The 24,187-nt window shown below is 47.6% G+C and overlaps 1 protein-coding gene across 1 annotated transcript; it reads left to right on the forward strand.

Moving 5' to 3' along the window:
* The first annotated feature begins 468 nt into the window (after window positions 1-468).
* Window positions 469-23,974, forward strand: LOC109740937 (uncharacterized). The gene is made up of 2 exons (XM_020300003.1): window positions 469-1,050; window positions 23,966-23,974. Exons 1-2 carry the CDS (start codon window positions 469-471, stop codon window positions 23,972-23,974), a joined length of 591 nt encoding a protein of 196 aa, XP_020155592.1.
* The last annotated feature ends 213 nt before the right edge of the window (window positions 23,975-24,187 follow it).

Here is a 24,187-nt window from a genome sequence, read left to right on the forward strand (position 1 = left end):
GAGAAAGATGAGAGATAAGGTGAGGAGGTGTGGGGCGTGGTGGTGACTGGTGGTCGGACTGGGCGGAGGCATGGGGATGGACGGCGCCAGCAGCGGCCACCATGCCAGATTGTTCCAGAGACTTCCTTTTTAATTGCTCAGCAATGAGGTTGTGGGAGATAAGGATGAACGAGGCAAGGACTTATCTGTAAATGTGGAGAGAGGTGCGGGTATCTTTTTTAAATTGTCATAGTTTGCTTTCTATCGTCAGATATAGATCGGACGGTCTATATTACAAGATGGCAGGCACACCATCATCACCAACTAGGTTTTTTTATAAGAGTAGAGAGTAGAGACTGGGGAGGAGCACCATCTACTGCTTCGTGTGCTACTCCTGCGCTCCATTCGGTGGGCGCAACGTCCCCTACAGCCACTCCCTCCTGTGCTCCATTCGGCGGGCGCAACATCCCCTATAGCCACTCCTGTTTCATGGATGGCCTAGTCGATGCCTGCAAGGTGCCATGCGTATACAAGAGTTTCAGCTGCGAGAGGTATGTCGACCAGCACTTGCCGGTGGAGCATAGTTCCAGATGCGCACACGCGCCCTACTACTGCTATGAGTTCACGCTGCCGTTTGAGGGCTCGCCGGCGAGCCTCATGCGTCACCTCACGACACCGTCCGTCGATCACTATTGGCCCGCAGCGGTGAACATCAAGTACGAGATGTGCTACCCGTTCGCCATGACGGAGTCTCTGGAGGATCACCGCCGCCTGCTAGTCGCGGAGGAGGACGGCAACGTCTTCCTTTTGGCCGTGGGCACCGGCAAGGCCCACGCAGGCCATCGTCCCGTCTCTGTAGTGTGCGTCAGGGGCAACACCGCTGACACTGACATGAGGCCGGTGTACAGGTGCGTGCTCACTGTTACTGCCCCTCCGAGGTACGAGGGCGGCCACGCCGCCTCCATCACGCTGACTGAGACTATGCCGAGCTGCTCTGTTCCCGGCAATGTGGACATGGAAGACGCCTGGTATGATTTTCACCCCAAGATGGTGTACGGGGACTCCAAGGAGGTTCACCTGGTCATATGCATTACCAAGTTAAATGTTCATCATTAGTCTTAGCTCAATGTAATCCGCTGTCTAAGCATGTGGAGACTTCTTATTTATATAGTATAGAACCTTCCATGCATGATCTTGCTCTATTAGAGTATCGCGCTTGAATAAAAGTGTATCCATTTATGGTTCAGTCTAGAATCTTCCATGTATGCTTTTGCTCCATTAGAGTTCTCGCTTGCCACTTATGAGATTAATGGAGAATTTTTACTACAGTAATGGTGAAAGACTTATGATGAACCATTTCTTACATCTCCTCTGCCCCCTTCCAAGTCATCCTGATTTAATCCCTCCGTCTAGGTGTATAAGAGCATGGTTAATACTTAATAGTATAGCCAATTGTTGACAATAAGAAAGTGCCATGTCATCTATAGCCGACTTATAGCCAACATGTATAACAATTAGCTATAAGTATGTGCTACTTTATTAATACATGGCCCACTTTCCACTCTCACATAGTGCCTAGGAGCACGTGCTGCAGTTGGCTCTTCCATGAGAGCCCGCTTACATTCTCTCTCCTATCCTCTCTCCTCCAACTAAGCATTAGAAATATTACTTTACTTCTTACAGCCTGCTGACTGTACCTTATTGTACGCGCTCTAAGTCACCTTACGAAAACCAAATAATCCCAAAACACTTAGGCGTGGTGCATTAACTCCCACCGCATTTCTTGTTTCTTGACATATCAACCAATAAGAGATGTGAGGCGTGCATGTTTTCAATGACTAAAGACTACCAAACACGACATGCAGTGGTTAGTTCATTGCATGCAATGCTATTAGTTAGCAAATAAACATTAAGTTCTCTTGTTTTCCCCTCATTCTTGGTCACGGTGCACAACTTAAGATGACTTATTCAGTTAGACGGAGGGACTACATTCATGGTGGTCTAGAAAAAATAAACAAAATTGATACTCAAAAACTAATTCTTAAAGATCATTTCTTGCAAAGCACAATAAGTGTTATTTCTTCACAAGTTTTGGATGCAGGTTGAATAGTTCAACGCTTTTGTTTGCAAAAGATACTTTTTAATCCATTTCACACGGATGTTTGTGAGCTCGAGAGAAGAAATAATATCCGAAGAAACCTATCGATACTCGTTACACATGAGATGACCCCCACATACTTTGTCAAAATAAACAACTGCCCGATCAATGCATTTCACTGTTCCGTGCAACGCACGGGCACCTTACTATATATTAGTACGCCCATAAATTTAACTAACATTATATATCGTATGATAAATGCTCATGCATGTCACCAAAAATTATATCATTGAAAAACTATGTTCAAATACGAATCCAACGATATAGTTTTTATTGACATGCACTAACATTTTGTCAGTTAAATCTTCGGTCAAATTCAATGGGGGACTAATAAACCATGACCGAGGTGGTACTAGTGTAGAGGGCGGCGTTGCACGGGAGTCTCACCCCACTCGTGGCGCTGCAGTAAAGCCATCATATCACAAAACCCCACCACTCCCAGTAATAAGTGGCCTGGTAAAATAAACGGAAAAGCAACCATCACATTCCTCCGTCTTTTTTGCATTTTATCTCTTTGCATTTACTTTGTCCGGTTCATCTCGCACACTCGATCCCTAGCTATTACTCCTAGTATCCCTAGCTACTACTCCTAGTATCCCTAGCTACTACTCCTAGGGCCGGTTCTTTTGGCGGCTTAAAAAATAAGTCGTCTCTTCCCCAGCTTTTCCCATAAGACTAGTCACAGTGGAGAGTAACATAAGGCGCCTCACTCATTCATTTGGGCTTCTAAACTACTACCTCCGTCCTGGTTTATTAGTCACCATTTTAATTTGTGCTAAATTTTGACCAAAGATTTAACTGATAAAATGTTAGTGCATGTCAACAAAACTTATATAATTTTGGGTGACATGCATAAACATTTCATTAGTTAAATTTATGGTCAAAATTTGACATAGATTACAATGGGGACCAATAAACCAGGACGGAGGTAGTAGTTATGGGATTACTAATCTAGAAGCCTAAAAGAATTGGCCCCTGGTACTCCTAGTAGTAGTACTCAAGTTGGAGTTCCAATTGCACGGCACAACTTGTTAGGCAAAAAATTGATACAGGGTGTAGGAAGCGGTTTTGAAATTTGCATGCCTTCCCGACCAGTGAGATAGTCCATACAAAGTACGATAGAGAAATAACCACAGACAAGGAAGCTAAAAGTAAACAATCAAACGAGCATTTTTGCATTTCTTTTGCATTGAATCGTTTCACAAGCTTGACTAGTGCTGTTTTTCTACTTTTACAAAAAGCTGCATCCTAATGTTAAAATGTGTATTTGCACGTACATAAGTAATAGTAGTAGCACAGTCTGCAAGCATATATAGAGAGAGATGTGTAATGCGACATATAGTTAAGTTTGTGCTATATGCACATACTTACAAAATGCGTACGGGTACACAAGGTTCCAGACATTTCCTTTTACATACTTAATTAAGGACGCTAATAATTCCTGAATGTTCGAGATTTATCATTTGCGTCCCCAAACTAATGAGATCGCCTTACGAAACTAAATTATTCCTAATAAAAGCCATGGCGCTCGCAAGAGCGCTTGCGGCGCTCCACGAGTGCCCTAGTGTGCGGCCGTTTCCCAGCGCCGACACAACGCCTCTTCCTCAGCCCCCCAACTTGCGAGGTGCTGATTGGCGGCTTGCCAGCAGGCGAGCGCGATCTCGCCGGTGTGGTGATCCGGCGCCAACAGGTACTCCTCCTCGCTGGAAGCGTGCACCCGGTCCACGTACCGCCAAGCATAGATGAGGAGGCGCTTGGGCCCGACTGCACTCAGGGCTTTGGCACAGGCGTCCTCCGCCACCCTCACGGCCCTCGCACAAGCCTTCTACCAAAGAGCCAATTGCCTGACTCTCTCAGACACGACATAGGCCTGCTAGGCAGCATGCCTCGAGCGCGCTTCTCTTCCTCGGCCTTCTTCTCCGCCTCTATTTTGGCGCGCTCTGCCGGACGCAAAGCCTCCCACAAGGCGACATCCATTTCTTTCCAAAGCCCCTCAAGGCTGGGGGGCTCGACGGGCGGCGCGACGTTCTCCTCGTAGTGGGGAGCCGACGCGTCCTCTGACGCGCATGCTGGCGAGACTGGGAACGCCGACGTATCCACATCGATGCGTCGTGGTGAGGAGCGGAACACCGACGCTTCCTCCTCGACTAGTGGCGGCGAGGAACGGAACGGCAACGCATGACCGTCCGCGCGGTGCAGCGAGGGGCACCTAGGGCCTGGGAGAGGTGATGCCATGGTGGTCGACATGAGAGGGAGGGGGAGGAGATAGCGATGAACGTGAGCGTTCTTCCGAATGTCATGGGAGCCCCAGTATTTATAGCGAGCAATGGCACACCTACATAAGATATGGGCTGAGCTTCAGTGACTTAACTGTTGGGAATCGTAGCATAATTTTAAAATTTTCCTACGCTCACCAAGATGCATCTATGGAGTCTACTAGCAACGAGGGGAAAGGAGTGCATCTACATACCCTTGTAGATCCCGAGCGGAAGCGTTCCAATGAACGTGGATGACGGAGTCGTACTCGCCGTGATCCAAATCACCGATGACCGAGTGCCGAACGGACGGCACCTCCGCGTTCAACACACGTACGGTGCGGCGACGTCTCCTCCTTCTTGATCCAGCAAGGGGGAAGGAGAGGTTGATGGAGATCCAACAGCACGACGGCGTGGTGGTGGATGTAGCGGGTCTCCGGCAGGGCTTCGCAAGCTTCTGCGAGAGAGAGAGGTGTTGCAGGGGAGGAGGGAGGCGCCCAAGGCTGTCATACTGCTGCCCTCCCTCCCCCCCACTATATATAGGCCCCCTGGGAAGGGGGGTCGCTGGCCTGGATCCCATCTGCAAGGGGGGGGCGTCGGCCAGGGGGAAACTTACCCCCCAAGGCAAGTGGGGCGCCCCCCACCCTAGGGTTTCCAACCCTAGGCGCAGGGGGAGGCCCATGGGGGGCGCCTCAGCCCACTAAGGGCTGGTTCCCTTCCCACTTCAGCCCATGGGGCCCTCCGGGATAGGTGGCCCCGCCCGGTGGACCCCCGGGACCCTTCCGGTGGTCCCGGTACAATACCGGTGACCCCCGAAACTTTCCCGGTGGCCGAAACTTGACTTCCTATATATAATTCTTCACCTCCGGACCATTCCGGAACTCCTCGTGACGTCCGGGATCTCATCCGGGACTCCGAACAACTTTCAGGTTTCCGCATACTAATATCTCTACAACCCTAGCGTCACCGAACCTTAAGTGTGTAGACCCTACGGGTTCGGGAGACATGCAGACATGACCGAGACGCCTCTCCGGTCAATAACCAACAGCGGGATCTGGATACCCATGTTGGCTCCCACATGTTCCATGATGATCTCATCGGATGAACCACGATGTCGAGGATTCAATCAATCCCGTATGCAATTCCCTTTGTCAAACGGTATGTTACTTGCCCGAGATTCGATCGTCGGTATCCCAATACCTTGTTCAATCTCGTTACCGGCAAGTCTCTTTACTCGTACCGCAATGCATGATCCCGTGACTAATGCCTTAGTCACATTGAGCTCATTATGATGATGCATTACCGAGTGGGTCCAGAGATACCTCTCCGTCACACGGAGTGACAAATCCCAGTCTCGATCCGTGCCAACCCAACAGACACTTTCGGAGATACCCGTAGTGCACCTTTATAGTCACCCAGTTACGTTGTGACGTTCGGCACACCCAAAGCACTCCTACGGTATCCGGGAGTTGCACGATCTCATGGTCTAAGGAAAAGATACTTGACATTGGAAAAGCTCTACCAAACGAAACTACACGATCTTTTATGCTATGCTTAGGATCGGGTCTTGTCCATCACATCATTCTCCTAATGATGTGATCCCGTTATCAACGACATCCAATGTCCATGGTCAGGAAACCGTAACCATCTATTGATCAATGAGCTAGTCAACTAGAGGCTTACTAGGGACATAGTGTTGTCTATGTATCCACACATGTATCTGAGTTTCCTATCAATACAATTCTAGCATGGATAATAAACGATTATCATGAATAAGGAAATATAATAATAACCAATTTATTATTGCCTCTAGGACATATTTCCAACAGTCTCCCACTTGCACTAGAGTCAATAATCTAGTTCACATCACCATGTGATTAACACTCACTGGTCACATCACCATGTGACCAACATCTAAAGAGTTTACTAGAGTCAACAATCTAGTTCACATCACTATGTGATTAACACTCAATGTGTTCTGGTTTGATCATGTTATGCTTGTGAGAGAGGTTATTAGTCAACGGGTCTGAACCTTTCAGAACCGTGTGCTTTACGAATATCTATGTCATCTTGTGGATGCTACCACGCGCTATTTGGAGCCATTTCAAATCATTGCTCTACTATACGAATCCGGTTTACTACTCAGAGTCATCCGGATTAGTGTCAAAGTTCGCATCGACGTAACCCTTTACGACGAACTCCTTTTCACCTCTATAATCGAGAAAATCCTTAGTCCACTAGGTACTAAGGATAAGTTCGACCGCTGTCATGTGATCCATTCCCGGATCACTATTGTACCCCTTGACCAACTCATGGCAAGGCACACTTCATGTGCGGTACACAGCATAGCATACTATAGAGCCTACGTCTGAAGCATAGGGGACGACCTTCGTCCTTTCTCTCTCTTCTGCTGTGGTCAGGTCTTGAGCCTTACTCAATACTCACACCTTGTAACACAGCCAAGAACTCCTTCTTTGCTGATCTATTTTGAACTCTTTCAAAATCATGTCAAGGTGTGCGTTCTTTGAAAGTATCATCAGGCGTCTTGATCTATCTCTATAGATCTTGATGCCCAATATGTAAGCAGCTTTATCCAGGTCTTCCTTTGAAAAACTCCTTTCAAACAACCCTTTATGCTTTCTAGAAATTTTACATCATTTCGGATCGACAATATGTCATTCACATATACTTATCAGAAATGTTGTAGCGCTCCCACTCACTTTATTGTAAATACAAGCTTCTAACAAACTTTGTATAAACCCAAAAACTTTGATCACTCCATCAAAGCGTATATTCTGACTCCGAGATGCTTGCTCTAATCCATGGAAGGATCGCTGGAGCTAGCATACCTTTTAGCATCCTTAGGATCGACAAAACCTTTCTGATTGTATCACATACAACCTTTCCTTACGAAAACTGGTAAGGAAACTTGTTTTGACATCCATCTGCCAGATTTCATAAATGCAGCTAATGCTAACATGATTCCGACGGACCTAAGCATCGCTACGGATGAGAAAAACTCATCGTAGTCAACTCCTTGAACTTGTGAAAATACTCTTTGCCACAAGTCGAGCTTCATAGACGGTAACATTACCGTCCATGTCCGTCTTCTTCTTAAAGATCCATTTATCTCAATGGCTTGCCGATCATCGGGCAAGTTCACCAAAGTCCATGCTTTGTTCTGATACATGGATTCTATCTCGGATTTCATGGCCTCGAGCCATTCGTCGGAATATGGGCCCACCATCGCTTCTCCATAGCTCGTAGGTTCACTGTTGTCTAGCAACATGACTTCCAAGACAGGATCACGCATTACTCTGAAGTAGTGCGCATCCTCGTCGTCCTACGAGGTTTGGTAGTGACTTGATCCGAAGTTTCATGATCACTATCATAAGCTTCCACTTCAATTGGTGTAGGTGCTACAGGAACAACTTCCTGTGCCCTGCTACACACTAGTTGAAGCGACGGTTCAATAACCTTATCAAGTCTCCACCATCCTCCCACTCAATTCTTTCGAGAGAAACTCTTCCTCGAGAAAGGACTCGTTTCTAGAAGCAATTACTTTTGCTTCCAGATCTGAAATAGGAGGTATACCCAACTGTTTTGGGTATTCCATGAAGATGTATTTATCCGCTTTGGGTTCGAGCTTATCAGCCTGAAACTTTTTCACATAAGCATCGCAGCCCCAAACTTTTAAGAAACGACAACTTAGGTTTCTATAAACGGTGTCGTCTCAACGGAATTGCGTGGTGCCCCTTTTAAAGTGAATGTGGTTGTCTCTAATGCCTAACCCATAAACGATAGTGGTAATTTGATAAGAAACGTCATGGTATGCACCATATCCAATAGGGTGCAGTTATGATGTTCGGACACACCATCACACTATGGTGTTCCAGGCGGTATTAATTGTGAAACACTTTCCACACTGTCTCAATTGTGTGCCAAACTCGTATCTCAGATACTCATCTCTATGATCATATCACAAACATTTTATCCTCTTGTCACGACGATCTTCAACTTCACTCTGAAATTACTTGAACCTTTCAATAATTCAGACTAGTGTTTCATCAAGTAAATACACCCAGCATCTACTCAAATCATCTGTGAAGCAAGAACATAACGATATCCACTGCCTGCCTCAGCACTCATTGGACTGCGTACATCAAAATGTATTACTTCCAATAAGTTGCTCTCTTGTTCCATCTCACTGAAAACGAGGACTTTCAGTCATTTTGCCCATGTGGTATGATTTGCATGTCTCAAGTGATTCATAATCAAGTGAGTCCAAACGATCCATCTGTATGGAGTTTCTTCATGCATATATACCAATAGACATGGTTCGCATGTCTCAATCTTTTCAAAAACGATTGAGTCCAAAGATCCACCTACATGGAGCTTCTTCATGCGTTCTACACCAATATGACTCAAGTGGCAGTGCCACAAGTATGTGGTACTATCATTACTATCTTATATCTTTTGGCATGAACATGTGTATCACTATGATCGAGATTCATTTTAGGTGCAAGACCATTGAAGGTATTATTCAAATAAACAGAGTAACCATTATTCTCCTTAAATGAATAACCGTTTTGCGGTAAACATAATCCAATCATGTTCAACGCAAACACCAAATCTCGATGGTAGAGGGAGCATGCGATGCTTGATCACATCAAGCTTGGAAACACTTCCAACACATATCGTCATCTCACCTTTAGCTAGTCTCCATTTATTCCGCAGCTTTTATTTTGAGTTACTAACACTTAGCAACCGAACCAGTATCTAATACCCTGGTGCTGCTAGGAGTACTAGTAGAGTACACATTCATATAACGTATATCCAATATACTTCTGTCGACCTTGCCTGCCTTCTCATCTACCAAGTATCTAGGGTAGTACTGCTTCAGTGACCGTTCCTCTCATTACAGAAGCACTTAGTCTCGGGTTTGGGTTCAACCTTGGGATTCTTCACTAGAGCAGCAAACGACTTGTTGTTTCATGAAGTATCCCTTTTGCCCTTGCCCTTCTTAAACTAGTGGTTTTACTAACCATCAACAATTGATGCTCCTTCTTGATTTCTACTCTCGCGGTGTCAAACATCGCGAATAGCTCAAGGATCATCATAATTATCCTTGATGTGTTATAGTTCATCACGAAGCTCTACTAGCTTGGTGGCAGTGACTATGGAGAACTATCACTATCTCATCTGGGAGATTAACTCCCACTCGATTGAAGCGATTGTGGCACTCAGACAATCTGAGCACACGCTCAACGATTGAGCTTTTCTCCCTTAGTTTGCAGGCTTAAGAAACTTGTCAGAGGTCTCATACCTCTTGACGTGGGCACTAGTCTGAGATCCCAATTTCAGTCTTCGAAACATCTCACATGTTCTGCGACGTTTCAAAAAACGTCTTTGGTGCCACAATTCTAAACCGCACTGAACTATCACGTAGTTATCAAAACATGTATGTTAGATGTTTCGTAACATCTACAGACGACGCTGAGGTTCAGCACACCGAGCGGTGCATTAAGGACATAAGCCTTATGTGCAGCAATGAGGACAATCCTCAGTTTACGGACCCAGTCCGCATAATTGCTACTGCCAACTTTCAACTAAATTTTCTCTAGGAACATATCTTAACCAGTAGAACTAAAGCGCAAGCTATGACATAATTTGCAAATACCTTTTTGACTATGTTCATGATAATGAAGTTCATCTGATTATGAACTCCCACTCAGATAGACATCCCTCTTGTCATCTAAGTGAAACATGATCCGAGTTTAACTAGGCCGTGTCCGATCATCACGTGAGACGGACTAGTCAAGATCGGTGAACATCTCCATGTTGATCGTATCTTCTATAGGAGTCATGCTCGACCTTTCGGTCCTCCGTGTTCCGAGGCCATGTCTGTACATGCTAGGCTCGTCAAGTCAACCTAAGTGTATTGCGTGTGTTCCGAGGCCATGTCTGTACATGCTAGGCTCGTCAACACCCGTTGTATTCGAACGTTAGAATCTATCACACCCAATCATCACGTGGTGCTTTGAAACAACAAACCTTCGCAACGGTGCACAGTTAGGGTGAACACTTTCTTGAAATTATTATAAGGGATCATCTTACTTACTACCGTCGTTCTAAGCAAATAAGATGCAAAAACATGATAAACATCACATGCAATCAAATAGTGACATGATATGGCCAATATCATCATGCTCCTTTGATCTCCATCTTCGGGGCACCATGATCATCTTTGTCACCGGCATGACACCATGATCTCCATCATCATGATCTCCATCATTGTGTCTTCATGAAGTCGTCACGCCAATGATTACTTCTACTTCTATGGCTAACGCGTTTAGCAACAAAGTAAAGTAATTTACATGGCGTTACTCAATGACACGCAGGTCATGCAAAATAATAAAGACAACTCCTATGGCTCCTGCCGGTTGTCACACTCATCGACATGCAAGTCGTGATTCCTATTACAAGAATATGATCAATCTCATACATCACATATATCATTCATCACATCTTCTGGCCATATCACATCACATAGCACTTGCTGCAAAAACAAGTTAGACGTCCTCTAATTGTTGTTGCAAGTTTTTACGTGGTTTGTAGGTTTCTAGAAAGAACGATTTCTTACCTACGTATGACCACAACGTGATTTGCCAATTTCTATTTACCCTTCATAAGGACCCTTTTCATCGAATCCGTTCCGACTAAAGTAGGAGAGACAGACACCCGCTAGCCACCTTATGCATCTAGTGCATGTCAGTCGGTGGAACCTGTCTCACGTAAGCGTACGTGTAAGGTCGGTCCGGGCCGCTTCATCCTACAATGCCGCCGAAACAAGAAACGACTAGTAGCGGCAAGAAGAATTGGCAAACTCAACGCCCACAACTGCTTTGTGTTCTACTCGTGCATAGTAACTACGCATAGACCTGGCTCATGATGCCACTGTTGGGAATCGTAGCATAATTTTAAAATTTTCCTACGCTCACCAAGATGCATCTATGGAGTCTACTAGCAACGAGGGGAAAGGAGTGCATCTACATACCCTTGTAGATCGCGAGCGGAAGCGTTCCAATGAACGTGGATGACGGAGTCGTACTCGCCGTGATCCAAATCACCGATGACCGAGTGCCGAACGGACGGCACCTCCGCGTTCAACACACGTAAGGTGCGGCAACGTCTCCTCCTTCTTGATCCAGCAAGGGGGAAGGAGAGGTTGATGGAGATCCAACAGCACGACGGCGTGGTGGTGGATGTAGCGGGTCTCCGGCAGGGCTTCGCAAGCTTCTTCTTCGAGAGAGAGAGGTGTTGCAGGGGAGGAGGGAGGCGCCCAAGGCTGTCATACTGCTGCCCTCCCTCCCCCCCACTATATATAGGCCCCCTGGGAAGGGGGGGCGCCGGCCTGGATCCCATCTGCAAGGGGGGGCGGCGGCCAGGGGGAAACTTACCCCCCAAGGCAAGTGGGGCGCCCCCCACCCTAGGGTTTCCAACCCTAGGCGCAGGGGGGAGGCCCATGGGGGGAGCCCCAGCCCACTAAGGGCTGGTTCCCTTCCCACTTCAGCCCATGGGGCCCTCCGGGATAGGTGGCCCCGCCCGGTGGACCCCCGGGACCCTTCCGGTGGTCCCGGTACAATACCGGTGACCCCCGAAACTTTCCCGGTGGCCGAAACTTGACTTCCTATATATAATTCTTCACCTACGGACCATTCCGAAACTCCTCGTGACGTCTGGGATCTCATCCGGGACTCCGAACAACTTTCGGGTTTCCGCATACTAATATCTCTACAACCCTAGCGTCACCGAACCTTAAGTGTGTAGACCCTACGGGTTCGGGAGACATGCAGACATGACCGAGACGCCTCTCCGGTCAATAACCAACAGCGGGATCTGGATACCCATGTTGGCTCCCACATGTTCCATGATGATCTCATCGGATGAACCATGATGTCGAGGATTCAATCAATCCCGTATGCAATTCCCTTTGTCAAACGGTATGTTACTTGCCCGAGATTCGATCGTCGGTATCCCAATACCTTGTTCAATCTCATTACCGGCAAGTCTCTTTACTCGTACCGCAATGCATGATCCCGTGACTAATGCCTTAGTCACATTGAGCTCATTATGATGATGCATTACCGAGTGGGTCCAGAGATACCTCTCCGTCACACGGAGTGACAAATCCCAGTCTCGATCCGTGCCAACCCAACAGACACTTTCGGAGATACCCGTAGTGCACCTTTATAGTCACCCAGTTACGTTGTGACGTTCGGCACACCCAAAGCACTCCTACAGTATCCGGGAGTTGCACGATCTCATGGTCTAAGGAAAAGATACTTGACATTGGAAAAGCTCTAGCAAACGAAACTACACGATCTTTTATGCTATGCTTAGGATCGGGTCTTGTCCATCACATCATTCTCCTAATGATGTGATCCCGTTATCAACGACATCCAATGTCCATGGTCAGGAAACCGTAACCATCTATTGATCAACGAGCTAGTCAACTAGAGGCTTACTAGGGACATAGTGTTGTCTATGTATCCACACATGTATCTGAGTTTCCTATCAATACAATTCTAGCATGGATAATAAACGATTATCATGAATAAGGAAATATAATAATAACCAATTTATTATTGCCTCTAGGGCATATTTCCAACATTAACTGCATGTGTAGTTGCGTCACTGACATGTGGGCCAGATTCCTATTGGGCCCACATGTCAGTGACCCAATGCACCTGTAGTTAAGTATTTGAAGTAGCGTCCCGTAAGATATGTTGCGTGATTAACGTAACAACTACGTGGGCATATTTGTTGGAGTAAATTACGGGGGAGGGAAGGGGTGGAAATATTGCTGGTCACAACGGATTGGACGAGCGCGGGAGAGGATAGTCATGCATGCAGATTTTTTCCACCCGAGGTGGAGTGGTGGGACTACCGGAGGGAGAAGGAGAGTCAAGCAGATAGATTGTTTGCACACATGGAGAGGAAAAGATTTGGAGACGAACGGGTTTCCGGCAGGTATAGGGAATGGTGCATAATAAGTCATCTTGCATGCCGGGCTAGGTATAATCTCAAGTCATTAAAAACATACATGCCCCACACATGTTCAGATTTCAAGGTGCACTAAATTATTGCATGGGATGATTAAGGCTGGCCATAGTGGTGGTAATGGCATGTACAATGGTGCTATCTTAGCAGTGCCACATAGGATAAGTGATGAGGTGGAGGAGAGAGAACTCATAAGAAAAGGCTTGTCTTCTCTTATTTAAGAGAAGATAAGAGATGATCTCTTAGCACAATATGTCTCACCACGTTTTTAGGAATGACCAGTTATTGAAGATAAGGCTAAGAGATGACCCATTGTAGACAAAATGTTTTGTCATCTCTAAATTACATGCAAGACTTAAGATAAGACTACCTTATCAACCATTGTACATGCCCTAATGTGGCATCTTAGCTGGTATCATGCACACGAGAATAGCATACATGCTGATGTGGCAAAGAATTAAAGTAGAGAGGGGGGTTAGAGTAACATAGATAGATATCGTATCATGTTAAATACTATGCTACTTTGTGTCATGCATGGCACTATAAAGGTAGTCCCATATCATACACTAGTATCATGCACATGATACTAGTATATGATACTTTCCACTATGAGTAGCCTAAAGAGAATATTAACTAATCTCTACTCTCCACTCTTATAAAAAGCAAAGTTGGTGATGATGGTGTGCCTGCCATCCTGCAATATAGGTCGTCCGATCTATATCTAATGGATAGGAAGGAAACTATGACAATTTACCCGCACTCCTCTCCACATTTGCAGATAAGGCCTTCCCTCGTTCATCCTTTTCTCCCACAAGATAAACTACTCATACAAATGCATCTTGATGTTCCGTGCAATGCACGGGCATCTTGCTAGTGCATGTAAACATCTTTTTCATTTACTAATGTTCATGCATGCATGCAATGCGATAATGCATTGGTAAACACATTTTTTTGTGAAGAATGAGAGTATTAATTGAGTACTTTTGCAGACTACAAAAACTATTCCACCGCCTCTATGTTGGTAAGAGTAGGTGAAATTTTTGAGTCGTGCCCTTTAAACTAGAAGGGAGGTAGTAGTACTCTAATAGCTGACCTTGTTGTGATGACTAGATTGGACATGGAACTGACCTGGACGAAGGAACTAGTCTTCATTGTGCATAAAAGTTTTGTCTGAAGTCAATGTACCTCTACTTTGACCAAACTTATAGAAAAATGGATCAACATTCACAATGTCAAATCAATATTTTTATACTCATTATGAAATGTAGTTTCGTAAAATATATATTTGGTATTGTACATATTTATATTTTTAGTATAAATTTGGTCAAAAACTTTGCAAACTTTGACATGACACAAATCTTACGCGGAATAAAAATGACCAGAGGGAGTATCATGCATGCGGAGTAGGCAAAAAATGCTCATTTATAGCCGTCCGAAGTCTCTGAGGGCGCGACCGTGCGAGGGAGGCAAAGGTCGTGGGAGGCGTGAGGGTTGACGGAATTAAGTGAAGTTACATGCACGCGCCGGCATGGCGTGCGAACACGCATAAGCTATACCGTTAGGCCTACGATATGGGTCTAGTAGACATGACATCTAGTGGGTCCCGCATAGTACTCGAGAACTCTTTGGGGGCATGCAGCCGTTTATCCACTGGGCAAGCCAACCACCCCACACCGTTCACACGCCCTACTCGTCCCCGTCTTCTAGCTTACATCAGTTCGCTCCCAGTCGTCCCATCCTTTCACATTACACCAGTTCAACTTCTCCTAACCTGCCTCCAGAATCCATGGCCTCCCAAATCTCCATGATCGCCGCTGAGTACCAGGTTAGAAGCATCACCAACGATGAGTTCATTGTCATCTACACCCGTAGATCCGCGACAGTGGAAGCATGCCTTGCTCGCTTCCTACGCATGTCCCAAAGTTCAGAGGATGAGTACACCACAGTCCTGGAAAGCGGGAAGCTTCTAAAGGAGGCAGATAAGAAGAAGCCCGCCGTGATCCAGGTTTGCGTACATAACGTGTTCTTGGTCTACTACATATGGCATGCCGACGTTAGGTGCCAGGAATTTGAGTTCTTCCTCAAGGACAAAAGAGTGAAATTCGTTATTGTAGACTTTACGAACGACAGGAGAGTCCTGGGTCAGATAGGCCTCCTTGTAGGCCAGCCCTTCGATCTCCAGAAGGCAAGCCTGGTGTCCTCCTCTCAGCCTTCAGTGCTGACCCTGGCAGCAGCCATGATTGATCCTTCGTACGCTCAACTGAAGAAACCTCACCAAGAGTTTCATCATGCATGGGAGTCGAAGACAATAGATGAAGATCACATCCTGTATGCAACAACGGATGCCTACCTTTGTTTAAATATCTACAAGGGTTGGATGAAGAAGTAGAGCCTAGTGTCCGGTTCAAGCAAAGAAGTGTCGGTGAAGAGGAAGAGGGACGAGGACGAAGTTGAGGATGTGGACTCGGACTCCGAGTAAGGTGGCAGTGTCGTCGCTCATGCTGGTTCTACTGCAGTGTCAAGCGGACTAGTTGCTTAGTTTTATTTCAGGGGTGTGTTGTGCTGAGCCCCCAGCAGAACTATGTTTATGTTCTTTCTCGTTATTTGAACTGTTTAGTACGTACAGTAGTACTAGTATGTCTTACTACTGTTCTTCTTGCAATTGGTACTACTGCTCGTATCTTTGCATTTCTACTGTACTTAATACATACTAGTAGTATAATTTGGGTCAGTCGATTTGTGAAAGAACTTCGATGGAGCGAAGGAAGAAAACGGTAGAGAAGCTACCCTAGTATCTATATTAGGGTGGCAGGGTGCCCATGATCTATCTTATGAGTGTTGGGTGTGGAATGCAGTTCGCCGGAAAAAATGGATTGTGCCCGGGGTTAAACAGATGGCGGGGGTGGGGGGAGTGTCGGTGTCAAAACCGGCAGATCTCGGGTAGGGGGTCCCAAGCTGTGTGTCTGAGGATCGATGGTAACAAGGGAAGATAGGGACATGATGTTTACCCAGGTTCGGGCCCTCTTAAAGGAGGTAAAACCCTACGTCCTGCTTGATTATATTCGGTGTGTGTATAAGGGTTACAAGAGTTGATCTACCTCGAGATCGTAATGGCTAAACCCTAGCTGTCTATCCTATGATTATTCTGATAGCCTCTATGGACTAAACCCTCTGGTTTATATACACACCGGAGGGGCCTAGGGTTATAGAGAGTCGGCTTGCAGAGGAAGGAAACATTACACCCGGACACCAAACTTGTCGTTCTATGCACATAGGAGTCCTACCCGGACACGGGGGATAGCCTTCTGCTTTATCTTCACGGCCCATCAGTCTGGCCCATATCGAATAGACCGGACAGCCGAGGACCCCATAATCCAGGACTCCCTCAGTAGCCCCTGAACCAGTCTTCGATGACGATGTTTTTGGCACGCGGATTATCTTCGGCATTGCAAGCAGGTTCCTTCTCCTGAATACTTTAAGTTAGCCTCCTGCATAAAGAAACTGTGTCCGGCTGTGCATAATTAATACAACCCTTAGCTATGAAGGCAAGACGTCAAAATAGGAACAGTGTGTTTTATTGACAACTTTTTTGGCGAAGCGTCACACTTGACTCTTTAACATTTTGAACCGTTTTCACGCCTCCCATTATGTCTAGCCTCCATTGGCACGTCTCGTCAAAACAGAGATCATGCCCGCCCATTATGGGATTCTCATCAATATGGTTTGGGTAATCTAACGGCACCTTACACACGATCTCGTTGGGAATAGGCGAGGTTTATGGCTTGAGAGGGGGACATTTGGTATTTTCACCGTCTATAAGAGGATAAAGACCCCTCCTTTTTCTTCACACCTTCCTCCAGCTTCTGTCTCCCAATCTCCAAACTCTAGCGCCCACAACTCTGACCTCCTCCACCGCCGCCACCCTTCTCAGCAATGGCTGGATCTGGCTCCAAGGGCAAGTGGGAGGCCTCCACCGTCACTAAAAAGGACGTGAAGGATCTCCGGAGCGCGGGCTATCTGTCCGCAAATGTCGCACATAGGATCCCTGAGATCAGGTTATTCCCACTTCGGAGCCTGGTGAGAGGGTCATTTTCATCCCCCATTCCCTTAGGGGGCTAGGATTTCCCCTCCACCCCTTTGTCCGGGGCCTTATGTCTTTCTACGGGCTAGATTTCCACGATCTAGCCCCAAATTCCTTCCTCCACATATCGGCTTTCATAGTCGTGTGTGAGGCTCTTCTCCGCATTCTCCCGCACTTCGGCATGTGGCTCAAGGTCTTCAATCTGAAGCCGAAGGTGGTCGACGGACAGCATGCAGACTGTGGCGGGGCTATGGTAAGCAAGCTCCCCCAATGCCATCTAGCCCAAAGGGGTATGGCAGCAGGAGTGATTCTACATCACCGAACCCCGCGACGCCAACTGGGTGGCCATGCCTGACTTTAGATCCGGACCCCCCACGAGACTCACCTCATGGACCGCCAAGGGCCATGATTGGGGGTCCAAACCAGAGGTGCAGATGCTACAGAAACGCATGTCGAACATGTTGGGTGCAAACAGCGGTCTCACAAACGTGATTCAAGTGATGCTCTTCTGCCGCACCCTTCCCTGCCAACTCTGGGCCTCCCCAATGTGGGAGTTCAATTCGGAGGAGCCACGGACCCTAAAGCGCTTCTTTGGCACCACGCACGAAGATATATGGAAGCAGCTCTTCAAGGCTTAGAAAAAGTGGCCGAAGAAGACTGAAGACACCGGGCTCGACATCGAGAACCCGGCTACGGCGGTAAGCATAATCTTTCCGAAGACCTATCCGGTCAATATTTCATATATAATAAAGGTTACATTGCCTGCTTCCTGTACAGGGCTGGACGGCAAAGGCGGAGCGGATCAACTGTTTGGCACTGCTGCCTGAGAACCCGACCACACCCCAGCCGACGAAGATGCTAGTCCCGGCGCCCTATCAAAGCCGGAGAAAAAAAACCAAGAAGAAAGGCAAGGAGGCCAAGGGCGGCCCCCGCCACAATGGTCCTCGGGAAACAGTGTCCGGAGAGACCGAAGCCCTCTCTTACCATGAGGGAGACGAGGAAGAAGAGGAGGAGGAGGCGGAAAGCGACTCCCCCATAAGGGGAGGAAGAAGAAGAGGGCGGCCTCCGAAGACCCTGAGGGGGAGGCGCCCAAGAGTGGGAAGCTGACCCTCCCGGATAGTTCGGACTCAGAGTCCGAAGTTGTCCCCAAGAGACCTCCCAGGGTGAAACCCCTGGTCGAATCGTAAGTATTCTGAAACTTACTGTTTATCTTGGGTCTTCATGCTTCCATTATGTAAGTTATTTTGTTATTTGCCTTTCAGCCCTCCCCGCGTGCTCCCACATACTCCATTATCAGAGGGGAATTCTCTGCCACCCAAAATGGCAGAGAGTGACACGCCGCCGCGAGCCCCCTCGCCTATCGGCATGTTGGGCACCGAAGTGTCATCCCGAAGGACCTCTCCTGGCCGAGAGGCGGTGAACGAAGCCGTCAAGAGAGCGCCCGAGTTTAATACCCCGGTCGCCGAAGACCTAGGGGAGGCGGCCCCTATGACAACCGACAGTGGGGAGCCCCAGCAATTTTGGCCCCAGCCAAACACCATTCCGGAGACCAGCATGGCTCCGGGATCGGATAAGCAGCCCCCTTAGAAAGAGTGGGGAGGAGCAACAACTCCATCGGCATCCTCCACTAATCCGGAGGCGCCCAACGCTCTGGAGCAAGCACTGCAAAGTGCTTCCTTCGTGGAGGAGCACCACACCCTGATGGGTGTGGTTATGGAGAAGGTTCAGACTCCTAAAAGCGGACTGAACGAAGCCTTCTGCAGCCTACTGACAGGCTTTGACATATGCGACATAATGTTCTAAAAAACTTTTCACATAGAAGAATAAACCTGTATACAGACAGTAGCCCATGAGGCTTTGTCCGATATAAAAGAAACCGGATAGAGGATCCACATAATGTTCGGGAGAGTAACATACTATGCTGCTATTGTAACAGGCATCCATGTTGGCAGCAACCGCCCAGGCCGCAGAAGTTTCCGAACTCAATCGGAAGCTGCAGGTGGTCAGATGAGGAACTCGACCGCATCCACAAGTGGTTGGACGACACGCAGGCTATGCGTACAATGTTAAGAAGGAATGTATTTTTATATCAGAAGTTATATATATATTTAGAGGTTAACTCATGGAATGCCTTGATTATGATCGCAGCTGGCGCAGCCGAGGTCGAGACCCTCAAAAGCGCCCTTGCCCAGGCCAAGAAAGAGGCGGAGGCGAATAAGTCAGCCGCTGAAAAGTGGCTATAGAACTGAAGGCTGAGCAAGCTGCCCGCGCCAACACAATGCTCGGGTGGTCGAAGTTGAGTAGGAGCTGAAGGATGCCATCAGCAAATGTGAAACCTTGGTGCAGAAGACTTCGGATCAGTCGTCCGAGCTTGCCAAGGCCCTGCATGATGACAAAGAGGCACATATCGAGTCCCGGAGCGCTCACGAAGAGATCCATTAGGCGAGACAGATAGTGGCTGGTAAGGCCGTTCTTTTGCAAAGTATCTTTGGAGGTCAGAGGTAGTCTTTGCTCACTCGAGTGTGGAGTTCTCCGGGCACGTTTGCGGATCTTCCAAAGAGTGCCGCTGACGCCGCATAGTTCTTCCGAGCCCAGGAGGGGAACTCGACCGAGAAGTTGTTCTGGTCGCAATTTAATGCGCCGGAATACCCGACACCTCTAAACGACCAGCTGAAGCAGCTGACGGAGCTACATAGGATGGCAGGCTTGGCCATGAAGGACCTAATAGTCCAACTCTGGCCAGCCGAGCCAATTCCCAGCAGCTACTTCGGTTTGGTGAAGCGGCTTGTCGATGTGCAGCTACGGATTGATGCTGTAAAGCGCTCGAACTGCATAGAGGGTGCCTGGATGGCCTTCGCCCGCGTCAAAATGCAATGGGCGAAGATGAAGGCTATCGAAGTGGCAACCGCAGGCCCGCCCGAAGGCAAAGATTATCGGAAGCCGGAGAGGTACTTCGATGACATCCTAGAAGGAGCCCGGGTGATAGAGGGTCAATGTTCCAAGGATGTAATATTTGATTGATCTTTTTCGGGTTGTACAAACTTTGTTATGAACCCATGCTATTATATATCTATCTTTGCGCCTTTTGTTTCAAGCAATTTTTCCTCCTGTGCGGCCATTTATTGTTCTATTTTTGAAAGTTGCCAGTCGTCGGCTTCAGCCCCCATGTAGATACTACAGGGATGTTCGACATAACGCGTGACCACACTTTATCCAACGTCTTGGTCCGTAAAGGAGGTGTCCGCGAGGTGAACCAGGCAATCGGACTATGTGGCTTTATTACTTTCACTTAGCTATAGGAGTTTGACTGTGGAGCTAAGTACTAGCCCCTGGTGCATGTGCGACTATCCAGACTACGGTGCCTTTTCCACGTGGGTGGACAAAGACCAACCCCTCATATAACACGGGGAGAATCGCTAACGATTTGTAGTATAATACAAAGTCGCCGAATCGCCGACCAACTCTCTCCTATCATGACAGTCAGTTTTTGTCTTTCTCTACTGAGGTACTTGACCGGACAAACCAGAAATGCAATCGCAGTAGTTCTCCCTTTACTACCTTAGCCAAACGAGCGGAACGTAAGGTGTTAAGCACAGGAGCAGGGCAACCCAACTATAGACCAAAGACATGATTCGGAGCTGAGGCATATAATGCAATATCCGGGACGCCAAAGAATTCCCTATAGGTGTTCGGACATGAAATGTGCAGGGCCGAATACAGCCCCCGGTGTTAAGGCCGGACTAAAGCACATGTGGCAATCTTAAGTAGGGAGGGAATACAGATGCTAATATAAAATAAACTGATTGCCAGACAAAAGTGGTGATCGACTGCTTCCTTTATACCATGATTAATATGACGAGCCGTGTTGTTACAGATGATGCCATGAATATCGAGGCCATTTTACATGCCGAAAGTTTACACAAGGGAAAGGTTTACACAGGGCCTAAAAGTAGTGGTTTGAAGATCCCAATGGTGTCGTGCCACACGTCTGCATCCTTTCTCCTTGGTAGGAAATCCTTTGGGAGGAGGAATCGATGGTCACCTGCGAGAGAGAGGGACCTAGAAAAGAGCCCCCGTACAACCGAAGATCAGGTAGGTTTTTTAACGAACCTATAGTGGAAAAAATATTTGAGGCCCGAATAGGGTCAAGCCGTACTATGGACCTTTTCTGCAGTGTGCCTCCAGCGCCGCCCAAGGTATTTTAAGTGCATAGTTATGTATGCGCGGTATGCATGCCGCAACCTTATGGGGCGATCGGCGGAGGCCAAACAGCTATTCAAGCTCCGGCTCACCGAGTTACCGCATTGTAATGCAGATCGGACACACTTAGCAGTGTCATGGGTCTTGATGACCGATGAGCTGTTCGGCTTGATGAGGCCACCCTGTACTTCGGCTGCTAGGTCCGTGGCATACTCCTCAGTATGGAGGGAGCGCTCCATATTCCCATTTAGAGTGATGACGCCATGAGGTCCAGGCATTTTGAGCTTTAGATAAGCGTAGTGCAGGACTGCATTAAAGCGGGCGAAAGCAGTTTGTCCGAGCAGTGCATGATAACCACTGTGGAAAGGGACGATGTCTTGAAGATCAATTCTTTGCTTCGGAAGTTTTCTGGAGAGCCGAATACTACTTCTAGTGTTAAGGAGCCCGTGCAGCAGGCCTCCATGCCGGGTATCCCTCGTTTAAAGGTAGTGTTTCTAGGCTTGATTCTTGACGGGTCGATGCCCATCTTCCGGATAGTATCCTTGTAGATCAAGTTGAGGTTGTTGTCGCCGTCCATAAGGACTCTAGTAAGATGGTATCCGTCGATGATAGGATCGAGTACCAGGGCTGCCGAACCTCCGTGATGGATACTGGTTGGGTGGTCCCTGCGATCAAAGGTGATCGGACAAGCCGACCATGGGTTGAATTTTGGGGCGACAGGCTCTACGGTGTAGACGTCCCTTAATGCACGCTTGCGCTCCCTCTTGGGGATGTGGGTGACATAGATCATGTTCACCATTTTCACCTTGGGGGAAACTGTTTCTGTCCCTAAGTGTGCGGCGGGCGAGGCTCATCATCGTCCTCACTTTGAGGTCCTTTCCCCTTATGTTCGGCATTTAATTTACTAGCCTGTTTGAAAACCCAGCAGTTTCTATTGGTGTGGTTGGAAGGCTTGTCAGGGGTGCCATGAATCTGACAAGGTCGCTATAGTATTTTGTCCAAGTTGGACGGGCCATCCCTATTACCTTTGAATGGCTTCTTCCGCTGACCGGGTTTAGAGCCACTGAATCTGGCGTTTACTGCCGCATCCTCTATTTCTTCATTGTTGTTCCCACACTTGTTTTTGCCGCGTCGTGGCCTGCCATTGCCATCCCTGGCCTCAGAAGTGTCGGGGTCGCTAGAACTGTTGCTTCTACGAGCCAACCAGCTGTCTTCGCCCGCACAAAAGAGGGTCATAAGTGCACTAAGATCTGCCATAGTCTTCGGCTTTTCCTGACCGAGGTGTCGGGCGAGCCATTCGTCACAGATGCTGTGCTTAAATGCCGCTAAGGATTCAGCGTACGGACAGTCCATGATTTGGTTCTTTTTAATTAAGAACCGATTCCAAAGTTTGTGAGCTAACTCAACGGGTTGCTGGATTACGTGACTCAAGTCATCAGCATCCGGTAGCCGGACATAAGTTCCCTGAAAGTTGTCCCAAAAAGCATCCTCTATGTCCTCCCAACTTCCAATGGAGTTCTCTGGGAGGTTGTTCAACCAGTATCGTGCTGGTCCTTTTAGCTATAGAGGGAGGTATTTAATGGCGTGGAGATCATCTCCACGAGCCATGTGAATGTGGTGAAGAAAATCTTCAATCCATACGGCGGGATCCGTCATTCCATCGTATTGCTCGATGTTCATGGGTTGGAACCCCTCTAGAAATTGTTGTTGCATTACCTCATCGGTAAAGCACATGGGGTGTGCGGCACCTCTATACCGGGCGACATTGCGACGGAGTTTGGATGACATTTGTGTTCGGTGCTTACCCCGGACTTGGTTATGGTTGTCGTGCCAGGCTTGGTGGCCGTCATCGCGTGCTGGGGCATGTCCTCTTGATCCACAGATTGATCTGGTATGGCCGTCTCTATTGGTCAGGTCCTGATGTAGGTCGTACGTGTAGCCCGGAGCCGCTGCTTCCTTGACTCTATGACGAGGGGGCGCGGGCTGGTGTTTGGCATAATTAGCCATTTTGTCCCGTCCATGTGGTGGTCGGTCCGGTTGATCAGCATAATTGTATTTGGATGGTATTGGCTCAAGGGCTTCTTCGTCGAATTGTGGTAGTAGCATGCGTTTGGGATAACTTTTTGTTTGGTTCTCAAAGCCATATCCTTCTTCGGCGGCTTGGACCTTGGTCCATCTGTCGTTGAGCATATCCTGTTCGGCTTGAATCTGCTGTTGTTTCTTTTTCAGGCTTCGTGAAGTGGCGATGAGTTGTCGCTTGAAGCATTCTTGTTTGAGGGGTTCCTATGGGACGATGAAATCTTCATTTTCGAGGCTAACATCCTCCTCGGAGATAGGTAAGTAGTTACTATCTTTCGAATCCTGGTGATCAGCGAGTTCTTCGGGGCTGTATTGACCTTCTTCCCTCTCATCCTGCTCGAACGCAGGCTCAACGGGGTGGTCGGGGTCTTC

This window comes from Aegilops tauschii, chromosome 3, assembly GCF_002575655.3.
Source record: "Aegilops tauschii subsp. strangulata cultivar AL8/78 chromosome 3, Aet v6.0, whole genome shotgun sequence".
NCBI classification, from domain to species: domain Eukaryota; kingdom Viridiplantae; phylum Streptophyta; class Magnoliopsida; order Poales; family Poaceae; genus Aegilops; species Aegilops tauschii.